The sequence below is a fragment of the Opisthocomus hoazin genome, chromosome 4 (genome assembly GCF_030867145.1).
Source record: "Opisthocomus hoazin isolate bOpiHoa1 chromosome 4, bOpiHoa1.hap1, whole genome shotgun sequence".
NCBI classification, from domain to species: Eukaryota; Metazoa; Chordata; class Aves; order Opisthocomiformes; family Opisthocomidae; genus Opisthocomus; species Opisthocomus hoazin.
The window spans coordinates 5,905,463-5,926,710 of NC_134417.1; the positions used below are offsets into that span (position 1 = coordinate 5,905,463).

A 21,248-nucleotide genomic window follows, 5' to 3' on the forward strand; every position below is an offset into this window, starting at 1 on the left:
GGTTGTGGGAGCAGCCACGGAGTGGGATCGCATCCTTCAGCAGCAGCGTGCGGGGTAACCCGTGCACTGGGGTGTGCCGACCGCGTGTGATGGCTCCTGCTGTCTCCAGACTTCAACCCTCGCGCGGTGCCGTGGTTTCCAGAGCACTGAATAGGTCGGTATTTTGCTTAAACTGAAGGGGTGTATTTTAAGTCATGGCGGTCCGCTCCGTTCGGGTGTTCTCATTCAGTACCCGCACAGCCGGAGCTGCGGTGACCCTTCGGCGATGACGGTGCTTTACTCGTGCCGCTTGTCTTGCCGGGGTGAAATACAAACGTGACAAGAGCCAGTGACAGCCAGAGTGCCCGTGATGGAGGAAAAAAAGGCGCCTGTGTCGCTGCTCGCCGACGCAGTGCTACGTGCTCTGTGAAGAAACAAGTCAAGGACCGGGCAGAAGCGACTGTTCAGCGATGCGATGCTGCCCTCGCCTGGGTATTTTAGAAATAGCTCCGCCTTCCATTCCAACCGGCCCTAAATTAAGGCTTTAAAACTCTCGGGCATCTCCTCCAAGAAAGCCCCTTGCAATCACAGTGATTTTTAAAAACCCTTTCCGCGGCCCCCGCCGCCTGCGGGAGGCGAGGCCGGGGGAGAAAGAGGAGCTCCGGGCCTCGGCCGCGGCCTGCTCCGCCCGCCCGAGCGGGCAGCACCGCCTCCGCCCGGCACTGGAGCTGGCTCTGCAGGGGTCACGCCTCAGGCTGCGACCCCCGGGACCGAGCAGCTCCCGAGCCGCGGGGGCTGCCGACCGCCGCCACACCCGGCGGGCGCCCCGTCATAGAGGCGGGGGGCGGGGCTCCCCTCAGGGCCGGCGGCGCGGGGCGGGGCCTCACCTCGCGGGAGGAGGGGGCGGGGCCTGGCCCCTCAGGGCCGGCGGCGCGGGGGGCGGGGCCTGGAGCGCGCGGGCGCGCCGCGTCACTTCCTCTGCGGAGAGCGCTGGCGCCGGGGACGGTCGGGTCGGGTCGGCGCGGCGGTGGCGGGGAGCGGCGCGGCGGGACGATGAGCGACAGCGGGGAGCAGAACTACGGCGAGCGGGTAATACACGGAGCCTGAGCGCGCTGCCCCGCCGGGTCCGCCCGCGTTTCCCTCCCTCTCCGGGCGGCGCGGCCGTCCCCATGTCCCCGTCCCGCGGCCTGGGCGGAGCGGGTGGCGGAGCCGCCGCGGGAGGGGCCTCCGCGGCGCGGCGGGTGAGGAGGCCCCGGCGGACGCGCGGCGGGGCCGGGGCTCGGCGGGGGGGAAGATGGCGGCCGGGAAGGCGGTGGGGGCGCGCGGCAGGGACGCTCTAGCCGCCCGCCCGCCGGCGCGCTCCATGGTGAGTCTGCCCGGCGCCATCTTGGGCTGGTGACCGGGCGCGCCGGAGAGGGACAAAATGGCCGAGGGCGGCGGGGCCGCCGTGTCCCTGCCCCGGGCGTGGTGGGGCGCGACGGACCGGCTCCGCTTTCCCGTGCTGCCTCAGCAGCGCTGGGGGCCGGCGGCCCTTCAGCCCACGCCGGGCTCGCAGCCGGGCTGTGCCGCGTCCCCCAGCCCTGCTGGGCAATGTCTGGGCAGGGAAGGAAGAACCCGAGGCGGTGGCAGCCTGACCCTCTGTTACACGCTCTCCAGAGCTGCGTTGCAGTTCGCTTTCGATTAATTGCTTTCGAAACTGAACTCCGTTTTGCTGCTGCTCGCGCTTTCTTGTCAAATATTAACTCTGCTTCTTGATGTGGTTGCAGCCTTGCATCTAGGTGGCTTGGTCTCTGATTTAAATGTGATGGCACTAGTCGAGGGGTCGAACCTCAGACTGAACGCTCTCAGTGCTGGGGCAGTACCCTTGCTTGGTGAAACCAAGATGTTCTCTGAAACTGCATAATTCCTGCAAGGTGTTGCTGTCTGGGGGGAATTTTACTAACGCAGCAGCAGGTGACTTGCGAAGCTTCACATTTGTGATGTACATCTGCAATAAAGGCTACCTGTAGTTGTTTTTTCTTCAGTAAATCAGTCTTCGTTTTCCTCGGAGGTCTTTAATTTTTACTGCAGCGGAGAAGTGCAGCGCAGGGCTCATGACTGTTTTGTTGGGGGTTTTTTTGTCAGCATCACACTAACGTTTTAACTTCTTGCAGCATCAGAGGGAGTTGTGGGGGCGATAAGTAGTTTAATTTTAAACATTCTCCGGAGGGCGCAAAAAAAAGAGCACAGAATTGCAACATCTTGCAGCATCTTTCTTTGAATATGACCTTTTCTCATTCAGATTCACTATAGTAAGCTTTAATAGTGAGTGTTACTACTTCAAGATAGGTTAGGTTAGAAAAATTTCATCTCCAGGAAGCTAAAATCGTTAGATGGAAATGAGTGTTGAAAGGCAAGGGACTAAAGAATAGACTCGTACCATCCTCAGTATTATCTTTTCATTGATGTCTTCATGTCACTCTTAACAATGGATGTATCTTTGTGAGGGGTATTACTTCTGACTTGCTCAAGGTGGATTTCTGTGTGGTGGGGTATTTTTTTAAAATTTATTTAATTGCTATTGTGCAAGTCAGACTGAGAACCAGTTTTAAGGTGGTAGCCTAACTTTATTAAAGTTTGTCAGGGTAACATGCATTGTATTTTCAATCAGAATGAGTGGAAATATTAAAAACTTTATAGCAAAATCTTTTTGGAACGTAATTGTGTCGGATATGATAGGACAGCAGTTGCTTTCCCACCCGCTTTTTTATTTTACCTTTTCTGTACTTTTATTAAAAAATATAAATTGCATGCAGACAGTCTTCACCAAGGTTTAAAATGACTTCTGTCTCAGTTTTTGTGAATCGTAAATAGGTAAGTTGTATGCAGTGTGCGTGTTTGTAAAACTAAAAAACCATAGAGGTATGAGTCTGCTATTTCAGGCTAGATCAGGGAGCAGCTTTTCTAATGCTATTGCCAGTGTTATTTATGATTTATTTTGCTTACCTAAGGTTTATATTTTACTGAGTCAATGGCTTTCTGCTTTTTCAAGCTGGAAGCACTAAAGTCTCAGCAGAGTAGAAAGAGTTTTTGGATAAATAATCTAGGATATGAATTTACAACTGTGTTAAGCTGTTCCAAGTCCATGCTGCCAACAAGAATTATGCTCCTGAAAATGCCTTCCCCGCTTTCTCCCTTATACTAGTTCTTGTGTAGTCCGTGAGATCTGGGAATTAAGTCGACTGAATTCTTTTTACTAATTCCATTTCCAGCTGCATTGGTTTGCAGGCTTGACTTGATTGTGTAGCCACGAGTCCTAATGTCAGCATTGGGGATAAAGAAGAAATACCAGGTGCTTTTGCAAGTGATGGGACTTGCTATTTCAGCAGCAACACATACCTTAACTGCCTTATGTCACAGTTTAAAAAGGAAAAAAAAAAGAAGAAGAAAAAAACCCACCCAGTCAAATTCTCTTTTACAGTTTATACTCCATAGTGGAATTAAACTCTGGTAACTTTCTGACTGAAGAGACTATAAATTATTAAATGCTACCAATACTTCAAATACTGTCAGTATGCTGTAATAATCACCATGTTTTTCTGACTTGGTTTTGTTTGATGCTTACTGAAGTGCATGTAATTCATCTATGAAGGGGTTGGGAAGAAGACTGGGTAAATGAAAAAATAATGTCTCATCCTGTGAATTAATACTGATAGTAATTACTTGGTATGTGTCCGATCAGAAACCATTTAATACGCTAGTCAGGTTTTTTGTTTGGTGTTGGTTTTTTTTTAATCAGAGTAGCCTGAATGGTGTAAGTACTCAATTTATACATCTACTTACAGTGCACTTAGCAATAAAATCAGCATTTTTGAAAATGCGTGTGAAGTTGTGGAAGAAGGCCTGAGAAAACTGTTTAAGAAGGTTAGAAACAATCTGATAGCTGCATGCCACCAGAAGGATAGGTCATTCTCCATGTTCTTCCTTCATCAGCTGGCACTTGATCTGACCTCTTGGTGGGCTGCCTCAGTACCCGAAGCTGTCAGAAAATCATCAGCTTTTTGCTGGTGAATTAGTTCCCTGCCAGCTTGGTGTGCTGGGTGAGCCCACAGGGTCAGCGGGAGTGGCAGTGCTGGTGGGAGGAAGCTGAGCTTCTGTGGTCATTGGCCGTTACCTTGGTTTTTCAGAACACATTCTTGTTTGGAAACTGTTGTGGAAAAGGGTTGTTCTGCTTTCTCTCTGGAGTGGAGTCCCAGCCTCCCCAGCAGTGATCCAATCTGATGATTGTGTGCTTCAGGGGGGCAGAAGCAAAACCGGTTATTTTTCTCTTGGATCGGTTGCTAAATTCACTAGTGGAGAGGCTGAAGGAATGTGAGGTTAGCACAATTACACCTTGAATAAATCTGACTGCAGATTTGGTAATGTGAGGCTGCACCTTTCTTCAGGAAAATGGATGGGAATACGTACATTTGTAGGGATTTTTTAGTATTTAAAAATAGTAATAACTTTATCTTGCATTATGAAGTAACTGAAATCTGTAACTTGTATTCCTGTGAGGAAAACTGGATCTCTGAAGTGCAAAGAACATGTGGTCCTCAACATACCTTGGAGGTGCTCGTCCGTGGAAATTTTTCGATCTACTGCCCCCAAAATAATTATGCCGTTGTGACATTCCCTGCTTATAGAGTAGATGGCTGTAATGCATCTTTATGAACGTGCTGAGAGGTGTTAGAAGTATCATCCGTACAGTACTGTGCAGTGTTTTTAGTATGCTTGCAGTGTGGAGAGAATAATTTGGAAACAACAAGCTTGGACTTCAGGGCTTCCGCCTGAATTCCAGTAATGCCTGATGAAGGGGGAGAACTGTTAGTAAAGAAGAAGGGATCTGGTGGTTTTTAAAATCTGCATGTCACAAATGCAAGGTTAGAAAAAAATGGTTATTTAATACAGAGCACCAGTCTTCATCTGCTTACCAGTGGTGTTTGAATATAGGTAGAATAAAGGAGGGTGTTTATTCTCTCTTGCATGTCATAACAGTAGCCTGCTTTGGCATTTTTAAAAAACTTAAAGTTCATGAAGTGAAAGAGCAAAAAGTAGAAGAAGGAAGTGGGTTAAGAAGAACAAAACCAGATAGTAGAAACTCTCCAATTTAAGTGAGCCGTGGGAGTGACTTGTGTGAACCCGCAGTGAGTGTTGGTATAATGCGGCATATGCTGAGTTTGGAGTGCTGCAGGCTCCTGGTGCTAGAAATTCTGGGCAGGGAGCATTTCCTGGGGGTTGGGATGGGGAAGGTAACAGCTTTGAAATTTTAATGGTTATTACCAGTCTTGGTAGTGTCAGGAGCAGATGAGGTGCAGTTAATTCCTTTGAGCCTGGAAGTAGTGAAGAAGTGGCATAATCCTGTAAAACGTGGCAGTTTGAAGAAGGATGATCTGGAAGCAAAACGCGGATGTTTAAAAACTGGAAAATGTTGTAAAGTCCAAAGGAGCTAGATTAAAAGAAGCCAGCTGTTTAATTTTCTGATTTAGATACACAGTTGTCTTGAGGTTTTTTCTTCCTAAGTTTCTTCTCAGATTCTGGGTGTCCAGTTTCCACAACGATATTAATGTAATATAGCAAAGATTGTCCTAAAAAAAAAATGTATCAAGCAGATGAAGACTTCAGTCATTTGCTTATGTTAATACCATTTCTCTGATGATTTCTTCAAAGCTTACTGACTTCTAAAAATGCTAAAGAGGGATATGGGGTATGTTTATGGGCAAGATCCTCCCTGCTGCTTCCCTCCTATCATGCATTTCTTGTGCCCTGTTCAGTGTTAGACCACCTGTATTTGGCCATGGCTCCTTCTGTCTAGCCTGAATCTGTCAAGTGTTATGTTTTGTGAATGGAAGCATTTTTCCTCAAATGAAAAACAACCTTAGTTTTTGTTTTTATCCCTTCTTCAATCGTGTTTTCTCTAACTCTTAAAAAAAAAAAAGAGCTGAAGTGGTCCTAGGGCTAAATTAATACATTAACTCAGACTCATCTCTCTCCATGGATTGTTTTCTTTTGAAGGTAGTCATGTGTTTAGGTTAAATTTGTTATTTGTAGCTTAAATTAGTTCTCAATATTTGCATTGCCCTTAGTAGAGTTAGTGTATGAAGTGGCTGTGGTTTAGAACACCTCCTGAAACACTTTGCTGGAGAAGTATATGGACTTGATCAACTTTGCCTTATTTTTCTGGTTCTTGGTATTAATTGGAAATATGTTTTATCCTGCAAGTTGTGTCTTCCCCCCCCCCCCCCCCCCCCCATTGTATGGTAGGCAATTGTAAATAGCTAAACTTTGTTGTATGGAAATTGTTTAAGCACAGATGAATTTCTGAATGCTTAGTACAGAATGCTCATTCATTTGAGTGTTTAGGTTTAAGAGATGTAACAAAGATAAAACAAGTGATTTCTGAGGAAAAATATGGTACTCTGGTGTTGTCAGTCAGTGTTGGTGATGGCACAGAATTTAGAATTGTTTGTTGGAAAAAATAGGATTCTGCTGCTGAATTTTAAATTTTGTCTAATCTTGAAATAAAGAATACATTCTAGTGTGTTCAGACCAAGTGTTTAAGTCATGTGACTGAAGTTAAGCATTATACTGATTTAAAAAAAAAGTTGAAAATGCTAATTAGGTTATGTCATTACCAAATATGATTACAAGTAAATAGTAGAGTAAATGGGATGTTATTCCAGAACAGTGTTTGAGTCTTTTGCACAAAATTGCATTTTCAGTTGGTGGATAATTATTATTTGCTTGAAAGCATGATGCCTGCATGTGTCATCACACTTGTGCAGGCACAGCAGGTGTGAGTGTGCTTATCAACCTTCAAACTAGGCCTTATAAACTGCAAAAATGTGCCCAAAACTAACATAATTGTAGGTCACTGAAGGACCAATGCGTTGTGCTTTCTGCATTCAAAAAGCACATCAGTTAGTCATCTCTGGCTGCAGTAGGGACCTTACTTAAGTCACTTCTTGGTTTTGTCTTAGTATGTGGCTGACAGTGCAAAGCATTTTGAGTTTCCTAATGCTAGAATTCATGGGTAGATACTCAGTTGATTCACTGTGCGTTTGCTATTAAATATAGACATAAATAGCTAATTCAGTTACTTAGTACTAATTGACTGAATCTGTTTATAAAATAGTAGGGCATTTGGTAGATTCAATTCTTGAACTGCATATATAGTAAAAGTCCACAAACATTTTTTTTCTAGTTTCAGTTTTGGCACTAGATTTTATCCTGGAGTTTTTAAATATTCTTCATCCTGTTCTTTTTCTATTAAGGTTAATGTTGAAGAAGGAAAATGCGGAAGTCGCCATTTGACAAGTTTTATAAATGAGAATTATTTGAAGCTCAGGAATAAGTGAAGCTGAAATTTGAAAAAAAAGAAAGTGAATGCATGCTAATTATCAGACCAGAAGTCCCACTTGTAGAATATTGAGCAATTTGTGTGAAGTGGGGAAGATGAAAGAAGTCAGAATTTGAAACGGAAGAATGAAGAAAAGGAATAAAAATGAAGTTAAGATAAGAAGTAATCTGGAATCTGAAAGCACTACGCTAAGTAATTACTAGTCTGTTTATGTGTCCCTGTATATTTTGCTAAACATGCATGCATTATCTGTTTAATAGCAAAAGTATATGCAGGGTAAAGAAGTGTCTACCAGGGAAAAAAAAAAAAAAAAAAAAAGCTTAAAAATCTAGGCAGTTCTAATGCCAACTGCCCGGACACATAGATATGAATTTTTAGCATTTATTTCACTGGAGCTTGTTTACAGACCTTAGGTAAAGGAGAAATTGTGTACAAATTAGGCTTTCAATATCTGCGTGCAGGAATCCCGTTCTGCTTCCAGAAGCGGAAGTGCTCATGGGTCTGGCAAGTCGGGGAGACACACCCCTGCAAGATCTCGATCTAAGGAGGATTCCAGGCGTTCCAGGTCAAAATCTAGATCCAGATCTGAATCCAGGTGAGTTTACTTCTTTTACCTCTTCCCTGCTCTTCACAAGTCAGATGATGTCAGAGGTGAAGTCCAATTTAGCCCAGTCCTGTTTCCAGAGATAATTGGTGGTCTGTGGACATTGAATACAAAGAGACGTGTATGATTTCGGGATCTGAAAAGCTAAACTATCAAGTTAGATCATTTTGCAACTTTTTCTAAGAGGTAGTCAGCTACATAGGCTTGTATCTCTGCTGATAAGAGTTTGGAGGTGGCCTGCCTTTTCAGTCTTAGAATAATGGCTTGTTTCTGAGCATGAAGCATTAGGAACTCTAGATCTTAGTTTTTCTGTGAATTAAAAGAAATAAGTGCACCAGCAGATTTTCCATTTTAGGTCACATTAATGTATTAAGTTTTCTCACTGGGAGCAGTGATGTTTCTGGAGTAGTTAACAGTATATTCCATGAAAAAAAAACAGTAGAGATAAATGTGAATTTCAACGGACATCTGTCTGACCTTTTAAATATTTATCAATTTAACTTGAAAATTAACAGGCTGGAAGGCTTTAAAGATTAGAGAGCTTTCCAGGCTCTCAAGAAGTTGCTTGAGAAAGCAACTTGCTTATTGTGTTTGTTACGTGGCAACGCAAATGTACGCTGTGAAAATGCCGCTTGTACTCTATTACCTAACCTCATACTCATCTGCTAAACAAGCTATACGCAGTGACAGAATTCCTCTTGAAACTGTTTAACAGACATAACTGAGACACGAAATATGCTGATAGTCTTAGACTGTAAGTGTCACTGCTAGCCACTTTACATTGGCTTTATCAGATGTGTCATGTAAGAGGTACATATTTAATAAAGTATGGAGAGGCAACAAAACCTGTAAATGGGTAAATGATGTTATTTTCTTATGAGTCTAGATAAGTGAATGCTGACTGTGGAAATGAATGGATAGTTCCTTTGTTAATTTGTAAACAATCGGGTTAAACGTGGGTTTCAGCAGTGGGATTTTCAGCTGAGCTGTTCACAATATACTTTCATGTGTACAAGCGATGAATTAGGCTTGCCAAAGCTTGGGAGCCAGGCTGGAGGAAGGATGACAACTGTGGAAGACACTGTGCTATTAGCAGTCACCCACGATAGAAAACACTGCGAGATACTGTGTTTAGGTGTCCTTGCAAGATCAAAGTGATCAGTTTGAAAGGCTTTTGTGCGAAGGAAAGTACCTGGGAAATCTTAAGAGCAGAGGAATGGACTTGTTTCTTCCGTGTGCTTCAAGCGCAGTTACAAGTGTCGAATCACGCACTTGGCAATCCCTGTAGTGCAAGAACAAACATGTCAAATTAAAATAATAAATACTTGGTGGAGTAATACCACTTTATAGAGTATGAAATTGCAGTGATCTCTGGAATTGCTAGTAGTGTGTCATAGGACAGCTCAGGAAGGGTCCAGTTCAAAACCTCGCTCAAGGCAGAGTCAGCTCTGGGCTCAGACCATGTTCTCGGGGCTTTATCCAGTTGGGTTTTGAAAACCTTGGAGGATGGAGACTGCAAAACACCTTTGGGCAATCTTTTAATTTTAAAATAACAAGCAAGTCGGGACCCAGCCCAGCATGTCCTTCAGCACCTTTAATCCATAAGCCTTAGGGGTTTCATACTCTTTAAAGCACCGTGTTTCTGACTTGCTGAAAAACCATAATACTGCGTAGGAATGCAGTCACAAATTGTATTTAATGCTGGAAGAAGCAAAGACAAGATCTAGGATCCACAAGAAACCTGGCAAATCATTTACAAGAAATCACCCTTTAAATAATACCCTGGCAACTGACTTTTTACTTGTAGATGAACAAAAGTAGAAGCTTATGACTACTACGGTTTCCTGAGCATTTAACAGCTGTCTTGAAAATGCCTCTGGCTGGAAATACTGGAAATATATGGCGGAGTTAGAGTGTGTTAGTGTGTGTGAGAGTTAGCAGATTTGGGCAGGATGGTGTCAAGGCACATATTTAGAACCAGCATACTTATCTCTGTTTTCAGTGCCGTCATGTTTGGATGTGATCACGAGCAGGTCATCTAAGTGTGGCTCTCACCAGAGAAATAACTTTGTGAGAACTTTTATATTTCTTGGCAGTTTCTGTTGCAAATGTATTTTTGAGTTACCAGCTTTATAAATTAAACTTTGATTTGGGAACAAATCTGTGTCCTGGCATATTTATCAGTTGGGGTGTGGATATACTCGATTTAAAAATCGGTTTTCAGCAGCAGCATAGCAAGCTTGTTACCTTTGGCTGACTGTGAAGTCTAAACAATTCAAATGAAGGGATAGCATTTTCAGCTGCAGTGGCTTCGCAGCAGAGAGCAATGGCAGTATGACATTTAAGGAAGCAATACAAGCAGTGCCTATTTAAAATCAGCCTTGTTCTTTCACATAATGGATTGCCTGGTTTAGAAGTTTCCAGCTCTTGTTCAGTGCAATGGATGCATTCTGTTACCTGGACCATCAGTTCTGTATTAGCCTTAATTTTTTTTCTATGTCTGAAATTGAAATGTGACTGTATGCATGTGTTGAACTACTTTTTTTGATTATTATTATTTCTGTCTTTCTTCACCCTCTTCCCTGCCTCAGGGAAGTTCACTCACTTTACGCTTTCTGTTGCCAAAAATAATTTATTCTTTCTAAATACGTAGTTAGAAGTGTTGTAATGGGACATGCTGAAGTCATTTCTCCTGGACATGTGTATATGTTTCAAGTCGAGGAAGACAAAACTTAGCTGGCTCACTTCTGATGAGGTTGAAGGCATTTTTTTAAAGAAGCCTGTAATGTGCAGAATGTATATTGTGTCATTTGGCTGTCTGGTGACACTTATTTGGAAAAAGCTGTTAAATGCTCAGGAGTAAAAGCAGCTTCAGGTTAGAGCTTCATGCCAGCATAGTGGTTGGGTTACTGTGAAACACGATTGTGCAGCGGTGGTAGCTTATGATCTCGGCCAGTACTTGCTAGCTTGGCTTCTGCAACCTAGAGGAAGGACATTTAAGACACAAACAAGTGTCTGAAGATTAACAATTTATGACTAAAAGCCTTTGAATATTAAACTGTTTATTGCACTTCTTAGCCTTGCAGCAATTTTCTTTGTAGTTGTGTGGAATGCACATTATTCAGTGACTGCCATCAGTGGGCCAAGCTCAGGCATAATATTCCAGTTTAACTGCCTGCCCAGCTTTTCAACTAAAATTGCTTGTGTTGTGACAGCTGAGGGTTTAGTAGAAGGAATTGAAGTGTTTCAGGACCTCATCTTCTTGGACCTAGTGCTGTTAGAAGACATTTGTGAACTTTTCTGAGGAGGCCTGGGCTAAAAGTAGTGAGCACTGTTACACCTTTGGCTAGGTACACTTGAAGTGTGAACATGGAAGTATTTATGAACAGCTAGTATTAAACAACTGTTGAAGTACCAGAAGGTGAATAAGCCTGCTATAGCTTAATTTCTTCAGTTGTCTTAAGCTCTTTTTCAGGGGCATTTGCCAGACATCTGTGCTTGTAGTTATGCGCTGTGTAAAAAGTGTATTTGCTTCTTGGTGTCACAGAAAGCAGTGCTATTCTGAGTGCTAGAATAAGCAGAAGTGTGCACCTCTGCAATAGTACATGCTTTATGTTAAGTCATATTTACTACTGTTCATTTTTTCTGTTAAGTCTTTAAAAGAAAGCCACCCCAGCTATTTTTATGTAAATGCTACTGTAAATGCTGTGAATATTCTAAGCATATGCGGTGTCAAACCAAAATGTTGGTAGAGAAGGTTAAAAGCTATTGGGGAATGAAAAGCTAACTGAAATGGAAGTTGAGGTTCCTATTCTGCAGTAGAAATGCTCTGAGAGCATCTACAGTAATGTAACTGTAGGGATTTAGCACGCAGTCCTTGAGAGAGTGACAAAGTTAATTGTAGCTGCATCATGCGTTGCTGCAGGTTTTTAGGAAATGGTTATTTGGGCTTTCTGTTTGTGAATATCTGATGCATTTTTGAAGGGTTAAAAAACCCAAACAAACACAACATTGTACCTTTTTTTTTTTCCTCAGGTCTAGATCAAGGAGGAGTTCCCGTAGGCACTACACAAGATCGCGCTCTCGTTCCCGCTCTCATAGGAGATCCAGAAGTAGGTCTTACAGTCGGGATTATCGGCGACGACACAGTCACAGCCATTCACCCATGTCTACTCGCAGACGTCACATTGGAAACAGGGTATGTCTGTCACAGAAGTAGATGACTCTTAAATACATCCTGATATCACTGAATTAATTGGCATTTTCCAGAAAAACATTCTGCTTCCCGCTCAGGTCTATTTAAAAGATATTGTTGAGGTTAATTGTCATTTGGCTTTTGATAAACCATGGCTCAGTGTAAGTTTGCTTAACAGTTGTGGGGTGGGGATGTCTTATTTGTATTTTAACAGATGCTTTTAGAAGTGCTACCAGCGTGCAGGCTGTTGTCAGTATACCTGCTGCTATAATAAATGAGCGAATATATGCCAGGAAGGATGGGGGCAGAATTAGGAGGCAGAAACATTGTGTATTTCTTGATTAGAAGGCCTGGGAAAATAAAACATTTCACATGAAGCTGCTTTGACTGTGTCTTTGTTAAATGAGCTTGCAAACCAGCTTGCTTTTTGCTACTTTACAGGCTCAGGTCGCTGAGTGCGGTGTGGTTCATGCTGAACCAGGGGGGGAAATTGAGAACTAGCACAAATGAAGATGTGATCCAGGCCTCTGTATATATATATCTCCACATTCAACAGTCATCAGCTAGCCTTTGGAGGGAAAACATTTTATATACAGTATGTAATGTGCTGTAATTGTACAGTACTCCAAGAAATGCGAAGTATTTTTATGAAAGGAGTCTTGTGTATCTGTAGGCTTGATAGTAATAGCATCTATTAGCAAGCTGACCCAAACTGAATCTCAGCAGTGTCTTTTTGTTGTTGTTTTGGCTTGAAACTCTGACACTCACAACTTGTGAAATACCTTATACTGCAAATACAGTCATTTTTATTTGAATACCTATCTATCTATCTATCTATCCCTTTCTTTAGGCAAATCCTGACCCAAATTGCTGTCTTGGCGTGTTTGGATTGAGTTTGTACACCACAGAAAGAGACCTGAGAGAAGTTTTCTCTAAATATGGTCCAATTGCTGATGTTTCCATTGTGTATGATCAGCAGTCTCGGCGTTCAAGAGGATTTGCATTTGTCTACTTCGAAAATGTTGAAGATGCCAAGGAAGTAGGTTGGGGTACAGAATGTATGACGTGTGTGCTGTGTTCTCAGTTGCTGGAATATTCTGTGTATTCTGTAATGGTGTGCAACCTGGGGAACCTCACTGTTTGATCTTCAAAATGGTATAGGAACCTTTTGAAGTTAATTCCTTTTGCCTATATGAAATAATCATAATGCAAGCTAGTCCACAGTGTCTTCTCTTCCCTGCCTTCTCGGGGCCTAGAAAATATTTGGCACCCCGTAATAGATGCCAGAGTCTTAATTTGAAGGTAGCTACTGTGTACCAGAGGAGAGAGTGGAGGGGCATGAATACTGGTCCCTGTGCAGGCTGAGCTGTTGTGTCATTCACAAAAGCAAACTTCAGACTAGCCATGGAGCAAACTACACCAACAAGAAAAAGAAAATAAAAACACAGGGTTTCTGCCTCAGTTACAAGATGAGAGTTCCTCCCTAACTCCATGTGTGATCTTACATTAAATAAATGGGAATGTTCCAGGTGGAGCAGACAGTCGTTCCAGAGCTCTCTGTAGGAGCACTAACGTGCGTTCTGCTGACTCCTAGGGCTTCTGTCTGGAAGGGGCGTGGGGAATATTTTCTGAAAATAGAAGGCTGGGCAAATTTACACCGGCCCCTACGTCCCTGCAGATGTCCATGGGAAACTAGGTGAATTGAAGCAGTGTCAGTAACATATGACAAATTACAGGATTTGTGCTTACAAGTGCTATAGAATGGACACGGAATTCTGTACTCCCCAGGTATAGAATTCTACACTCAGACCAGCCATTGGAGAGTGGTGTGCTTGTGGGCTGTACCTAGCCTTACGTTCTGCATGAATTCCACTACTCGAAGTCTCCAGTCTCTTCTTTTCCAAATCTGGCATGAAGACTTCTGTGTTAGGTTGGAGATTTGGATGTAGGTTCTGCTACTTGGCAGAAAAAAAAAAAAAACCAATTATCTTGTGTTTTTTACTTCAGATTTACTCATAACTCTGATATTACTATATTCAAGGTTATGGTAGGTTTTGAGGTTGTATTGGAGGAAAAAACCTTAATAGTGCCCTTCTAACTTCAGAATGTTTTGTTTCATGCCGTGTGTTGGAGTAGTTACATCTCCCTACGTAAGTTCCTCTTAATCATGTTAGAAACAGAGGTACTGAAACAGTTCTTAAATTACATTCTTTTCAGGGTTTTTATGCAGTATGTCACATTTTAACTGGTTACTGAAGCTTACATCCAGCTGGCCTAGAATATCTTACAGTTTACGTTTGGTGTTATGTGTAAGGCATAGGTGAAATCTGGACATGCATCATAACTGAGCCATTTTAGGACTTCGGTTAGTACTTGAAGCAGTGGTTAGAAACTTGTGTTGATAATAAAGTTCATACTTACAGCTAATTGTATTTTATCACCCTGCTCAGGCAAAGGAACGTGCTAATGGAATGGAGCTGGATGGAAGACGGATCCGGGTAGACTTCTCCATAACAAAAAGACCTCACACACCCACCCCTGGAATCTATATGGGAAGACCCACTTAGTAAGTTACCTCTGTGGAACGGGATGAATTGTCTTGTGTTTTGTTAAAAACTGCTCTGTGTCCCCTCTAAAAGACCTGATTCTGTGTGGTTTTCCTAGTTTATCGGGCTTTTGCATTAATGCACTGTTCTGAAAGCGATTCCCTTGCTTCTGTCCTGTGTGCTGTACAGTTTGTGGATGTTTCAGTACTAGAAACTAAAAAAACTGAAACTAAACTGTTGATGACTAATTACATTTCTTTAAGGAAAAATAAGTCTCCTTAACAAGAGCTGTGCTAACGCTGATGTTGTTATCTGACAAAGCTTCTGAAGACTAAAAAAAACTCAACTGATAAAGGAGGTTCTTCAGAATTTAAGGGGGGAAAAGAAAAAGACTACAGGTGGACAGCCATTAGTAGTAATGCATATCTTTCCAGCTCTTTAGATAGGAGGGGTTAATTTATATAGCACTTGCCAGTGACTGATCCAGGGCCAGCCTGGATTACAGTGAGCAGAAACCTGTGTTCCTTAGTTATACAGCCAAGACATGAGCTAGCTAAACATTTAAGTAAGTCTACAGTAAGGGTTTTTTTGACAATTTCTAATTTCTTTTAAGTTGTTGTCCTGTGTACCTTCAGATACCAATCTCTTTTGCAAGCTGAAGTTTTCAAGAGTGAAGTAACAAATGCTAGTTGAGCAGCTCTGTGGCTCAGTTTGCCCTACCCATGGAGTACACTTTTGACTTAAGGTTGCCAAGAATGTAAATTGTTTTCCCAACTCATTTCCCAGTTGTTTTCCCGAGACTTTTGGCTCATGGTACCAGTGGTTATGCAGTTCATGTTGTGTTGAGATGGCAGGTTATTTTTTAATGGGAAAGTTCTTCCAAAAGGAGCTTTCTGAGAATTAAAAGTGAATGAAGAGTTGTCACAGAATGGAATTTCTCAATGTGCCTGTGATATCAAAAGGTTAAGAGGTTTCAGACCAAGGAGGAAAGTAGCTGTCTCAAAGTTCAAGCATTTAAAAAAGCAATTATTGAAGTAGTTCTGTTCCCTTCTGCACTGATGGGAAAGTAGGAGTGCTCACACTCATTTCAACTGTGAGGACGCGAGGTAACAATATAACCCAGTTGAAATAGTGTATACTTGACTGACTGTACACCTACTGAAAAGCACTGCAAACAATATTAATGTTTTATATTTTATGAAATGTAATTCTTTCACTGCTTGCAGTGGCAGCTCACGACGACGAGATTACTATGACAGAGGGTATGATAGAGGATATGATGATCGTGACTATTACAGCAGATCATACAGGTGAGGCAATGTTTGTAACATCCGACTGCTTTTTAAACTGTGCTTTCTCATCTACATTTCCACCTCTATAAGTTAAGCAGTTCATCCCACATACGTATGCCAAAACATTTTTTGCCCTCGCTGTCATTGTGGAATCTTCCTGTGATCTTTACCAGCATGACTGCTCACATGAGTTAGTCTGTAATATTTTTTTTTAATCTACATTAAGTTTTGGAAAAACAAAGTATGTTCTCTGTATGCTTGTTTTGAAAGAGTCTTTTGTTGGTTCATCTGTTAGCATTGAAATGGTGGGAATACAGGTGCAAATGTAATATTTGAATTGGTATTGCAGTGCCAGCTTATGCTTTGAGTGTAATGTTAGAGACGAAAGGCGGGAAGTTCCAGTGGTCACCTGTGTCCCCTACTAATAATTACGGCACCTCAAATGTTGCTGAAAATAAGGAATCGGGAATTGAAACTTTACCTGTTCTGTATTGGAATTTGCATAGAAAAGCTTTTTTAACATTCTCTATCGGGCTGGATGTATGTGTTTTGCTTGAAGGACTCACACCTCCTGTTTCTGTCTGTCTTCAGTCTAAACTTCTGTGTTCGACAGCATGGTAGTTAGCTGAAAGAGGTGAATATTGAGGTGGCGATATACATTGTCAGAGGGCTAGTAAAGTTGATACAAAAATCTGTTGAAAACACAGTCGGTATGTAATCGGGTTTGGTGATAGAGCAAGTTTGTCTTTGCGTTTTCCATTAAGACTTTCAACAAAATTTGTCCCCTGTGAAATCCTCACAATCTGTGGGACGCTATTAAGTTGGATACAAAGAGAAGAGTTATTTTTTTCTGTCTGCAATTACCAGATATTCCTGTAGTTGCAGAATTCTGTAGCAGTACTTCCTAAGTGGCTTGCAAAGCTTAAATGCATCAGCAATGGGTGGATTTATGATTGTTCCCGAATGGCAATCGTGTATTCATGGACATGCATGAATTTAAGTTGCATTATTACATTATAGCTCAAATACAAAGGGAATCATAAACTCTGTGGTCTTAGCTTTTGGTGTACTCTTCTGTTGCTTTCTAAGTGTAGAAGAAAATATTGTCTTTATACTTACATTGATAGCTGTGTGGTCATTGTCAGTGACTGAGGTCAGCTATCTCCTCCTTTCCCTCCTACTTCCAGCCACTATTTCTTCCCATGCTGTGGGCATTCCTACTAATCTTTCTCCCCTCCCTGCCTTGCTGTTGTCACTTAAATCAAGTCCCTTGCTTCTGCAGTGCTTCATTGCTGCTGGAGACAGGGAGTGGGTCCAGGTCCTCCACATCATCACAGTAAACACAGACACAAGGGTTCTGCTTGCATTTCTGGGAAGCAGTCATGAGGGTACTTCTGCTTCTCACAATCCATTTGCTTGAAACATTTGTGATTTAAATGTTTTGGAGAACTGTAGAAGCTAAAATCTGAACTTAATAGTGGGCATACAGGAACCAAGATGTGTTGGTTTTCATCACCTTTTTCATTTCTGATTGTGAACAGATGTCTGTAAAACATTATCAGAAGTTGTAATGATGTCAGTTCGGGGTGCATGCCAGTGAGAATAGTTGCATACTGTGATAGTGACTGAATATAAAGATGAGTACATGCATTAGATGAGGAAGAGCAGAATAGTGAGAAGATGGACCGCATAATGTACTAGTCTGAGCGTAGTGTATCAGAATTCATGGCTATGCTTTGGTCCAGCTCTTTGAGGCAGTCACGTGCTGGGCAATGTTCTGACCTTTCTACACATCTCCCGCCCTGTGTGTGTTGTGAACTAGGGCTTTGGGATGGAAATACTCAGAATATCAACAATTCCAGCAAGGGTGATTTCCATTTCCTGTCTTTAAAACAACAAAACAAAACCACACAAACCCAGAACTAAGCCACACCCCAGTGTTTTAAAGCTCACTGCAGAACCTTTATAAGATACTGAAAGAGTGAAAGTAAGCCACAGATGGTTTGTGTGTGGCTACTTTAAAAATACGGTCTGCCCAGGTCAGGTACCTACTTTCTCATCTTGCAGATACTGGTTATTTGAGGGAGAAATAAAAAGTGTGTGTGTCGTGAGTGCTTCCTTGAGGAAGGGAAAATTAGAATTGTTAAAGTACAACGTTGCATACTGGTACTCTGCCCTAGAAAATCAATTGGTAACGATTACTTTGCCTTCTTTGACCTTTGTGCGGTGAAGCCTTAAGGGGAATAAAATTTCAGATGGGAGTTGTCATCTTAAAACTTAAATTTCTCCTTATTGCTATGGGATGCTTAATCTTGTCTGGAGAAATATCTGTAAACTAAAGAATAACTTTAAACAAAACCAACCTGCACATTGACTATCTACCAAATGGAGAAACTTTTTTTTTTTTAAAAAAAAAAAGACCTGCTGATTGAAAGTGTGGTGTTTGGGGATTCTTGGTCCTTCATATGATTTATGGTCTTTTTGAGCTGCTGAGGCGCATCTCTGACAGTGACTGTTCCATAATCCAAACTTGATTTAGCCTCTTCCTGGTAATGCTTTACTATATCTAAATCTGTGGAGGTACTAGTCCAGCCACTTAATATCGTTACGTACTGTAACGTATTGTTTCAGTTCTAGGCAGCTTCTATATAAGGAGAAGTTGTAACTTGGTTCTCAAATGCCCTTGTTTAAACATGATTGTGAAGTGTTAAAATGTAAGAGTACAGAGGTTTTTTTCTCTGCCTCCACCCTGGAATAATTTTTTTCCTCAGGACAGTGAATTGCTCTTGCTACTTTAAAAAAAAAAAAAAAATTGCTTGCCTCAAGCAGGTAAGCATCTGAGAATAGAAATGGTCTTAGATGCAAAGGCTGTGTACTGATGTTAAGTTGCTGCTGGTTGGGGAGTATGACATCGTAAAATACAATGTTGGTCAGCTGGAACATGAGTCCACTTGAGCTGCTTCTTGACACTGAGTTTAGCCAGCTCATTCCAAGAACATATAAAAGTGAATGTAATGGCATAATCTAGCATCATGCAATGTAGAAGCTAATGTGTTCTTGTCTTCACACCATTTTCTTAGATTATGCTTTTTGCTTCTACAATTGACTTTGTTTATTTTTAAAATGTTCAAAAATCATTCTGCTTTTGTACTCACAGAGGAGGTGGCGGTGGCGGAGGAGGAGGATGGAGAGCTGTGCAAGACAGGGATCAGTTTTACAGGTATGATAGGAAAGCTTCCAGTGTCTGGTCAACAGTGGAAATACTGTTATACATGACATATTTTGAATTTTCTATGAATCAAGTCTAGGATATCTTTGAACATGTTAACAGAAACCAGGTGGATAGTGAGCACTTGCAGCTCTTCAGTGCAATTCGTTTCATCGCAGGTTAAGGTGTGATTTGGCTTACACTGCCTGTTTGGGATGCTCTTGGCTTGAAACACTGAAATCACAGGTAGTCAAATTGTGTCTGCAAGAGAGCTTATATTTCTTTTGCTTGTCCAAAGTAATATGACTCTGACCCAGTAATAAAAAGAGTATTAAGAAAATTCAAATCTTTGCTTTGTTATCCAGTAGAAATGTTAATCAGCTATTTACATGCTTGTTAGCTTTCTCAAGTATGCTCTTGGTACCAGGATGGGGTTAGAGACATCCACAGAAAGCTGCTGCCACTCATCCGCCACAGGCTTTAACCAGGGCGTTGTTTCTGTTGCCCTCTTTCACAGGAGGAGATCCCCATCCCCATATTACAGCCGAGGGGGCTACAGATCTCGGTCCAGATCTCGATCCTACTCACCTCGTAAGTAGCCAGAGAGCTCGTGTATCAAAAGCAAAATTCTGCTTTGCCTGGAGAACTTTTGAGGTTTTGCATCTGTAGAGAGTATTTGACTTGAGTGTGGTATTCTTTTTTGGAACCACAGTTCCCTTTAGGGTTTCATTGAGCAACTGGCAACCTTGAGGACAGAGCAAATATTTAGTTTGCAAGAAAATAAACTAGGTAATACCGCTTGTTTAAAAAGTCTGAGGTACCATTTCATTCTCCAGAACTGTTAAAACAGGAGTTTGTAGAATGCTGACGGTTGGGTTACCTCTAGGACACCAATGTCAAATTCCCAGGCCTCGCACATTGTAACACTGAAACTAAATTTCCCAACGTAATTTGTTAAAGAGGTTAACTTCATCTGAGGTCCAAATAGCGCTTTTTTTTTCCTCCAAATCACTTATTTGCATGGAAGATAAAGCTGCATTTTGATGGCAGGAATTTAGTAAAACACAAGAGCATTCCTAGCGTGCTCCCTTTGTGACAGGTACAGGGTGAGTGACTAGGTCGTGTTCCCGTGTTTACCCTTTGTGTCCGAGTGAAAACGAGTGGGGCTGCTGTTACTGACCCCCAGGGAAACCGCCCGCTGCGCAGCAGTTACAGCACGAGAGAGCCCTCGCTGTGCCCAGCCCAGGGCACGGGACAGGAGCTGTGGCTTCTTGTCACAGGCAAAGCGTGAGGCGCTCCAGTGCCGTGCGGATGGGAGGGGTGGCAGTGAGTTTAGGCAGAAATCTTAAAAACCTGGCAATCCTCCGAAGTCTAACGGCGTATGTATTTTGTTTTTTCTTTCAGGTCGCTATTAAAGCATGACATGTAGAGGAATTTCTAGCTACAGCCTTTGAGTTGAAATTGCAAGTTTGTGGACAATATTTTTATTGTCTCTTCTGTTTAAACAAGTGAACAGTGCCTAGTGAATAGGTGACTTTTACACCTTTTATGAAGACTACTTCTGTGATGTTCAATGCTGTTTCATTCTGCATATTTGTGTAGTTTGGTGCTTTGTTTCAAGTTGTGTTTTGAAAGGAGTATGTTTTGCATGTATTTTTTTAGTCTCAATTTTGACTCCTGAAAGGTTTCTATTGTAAAGACAAACTGTTCAGTTAGTTTTTTCTACTGATTCCAAGGTATTCTGAAGATCAAAACCTGTGTAAAATGCTTTCCAAAAGTGAAAAATAAAATAAAAAGAAGTTTTGTTTTTTCTTTTCCTACTTACTTTGCCAAGTGTCAGTTATGGGTTGAAAAGGGACTTGCAACACTTAGGCTATGTATTTGGGAATAATGTTTAAGGTCCAGAAGTAAAATTCACCCTAAATTTGGGTAGCTGCATAGTTGTTCTGTAAATGTCATACCTTCGGGGCGGTGAACCCGGTGCGTAGAGAAGCCTGTGTGCAAGCCGTACGGCAGCAGGAGCGAGAAGCATCATTCAGCAGCACC

At 42.1% G+C, this 21,248-nt stretch overlaps 1 protein-coding gene across 2 annotated transcripts; it reads left to right on the plus strand.

Moving 5' to 3' along the window:
* Window positions 1–952: 952 nt before the first annotated feature.
* On the plus strand, window positions 953–21,022 carry TRA2B (transformer 2 beta homolog). 2 transcript variants are annotated; one of them, XM_075417707.1, is made up of 9 exons: window positions 953–1,068; window positions 7,819–7,952; window positions 11,997–12,159; window positions 13,007–13,195; window positions 14,607–14,722; window positions 15,929–16,012; window positions 19,152–19,214; window positions 19,720–19,793; window positions 20,607–21,022. In XM_075417707.1, the coding sequence occupies exons 1-9, from the start codon at window positions 1,033–1,035 to the stop codon at window positions 20,615–20,617; spliced, it is 870 nt and encodes a 289-aa protein (XP_075273822.1). In that variant the 5' UTR covers window positions 953–1,032; the 3' UTR covers window positions 20,618–21,022. The 2 variants fall into 2 exon arrangements, with proteins under 2 accessions (XP_075273822.1, XP_075273824.1); XM_075417709.1 differs by lacking the exon at window positions 20,607–21,022 and having other exon boundaries at window positions 19,720–19,801.
* The last annotated feature ends 226 nt before the right edge of the window (window positions 21,023–21,248 follow it).

What these genes read in the sequence shown, in the direction of transcription:
- TRA2B (XM_075417707.1), top strand. Translation starts at nt 1,033, where the DNA reads ATGAGCGACAGCGGGGAGCAGAACTACGGCGAGCGG. An exon ending in AGATCCAGATCTGAATCCAG is followed by an intron (nt 7,953 to 11,996) that starts GTGAGTTTACTT and finishes TTTTTTCCTCAG; the next exon opens with GTCTAGATCAAGGAGGAGTT. An exon ending in GACGTCACATTGGAAACAGG is followed by an intron (nt 12,160 to 13,006) that starts GTATGTCTGTCA and finishes CCCTTTCTTTAG; the next exon opens with GCAAATCCTGACCCAAATTG.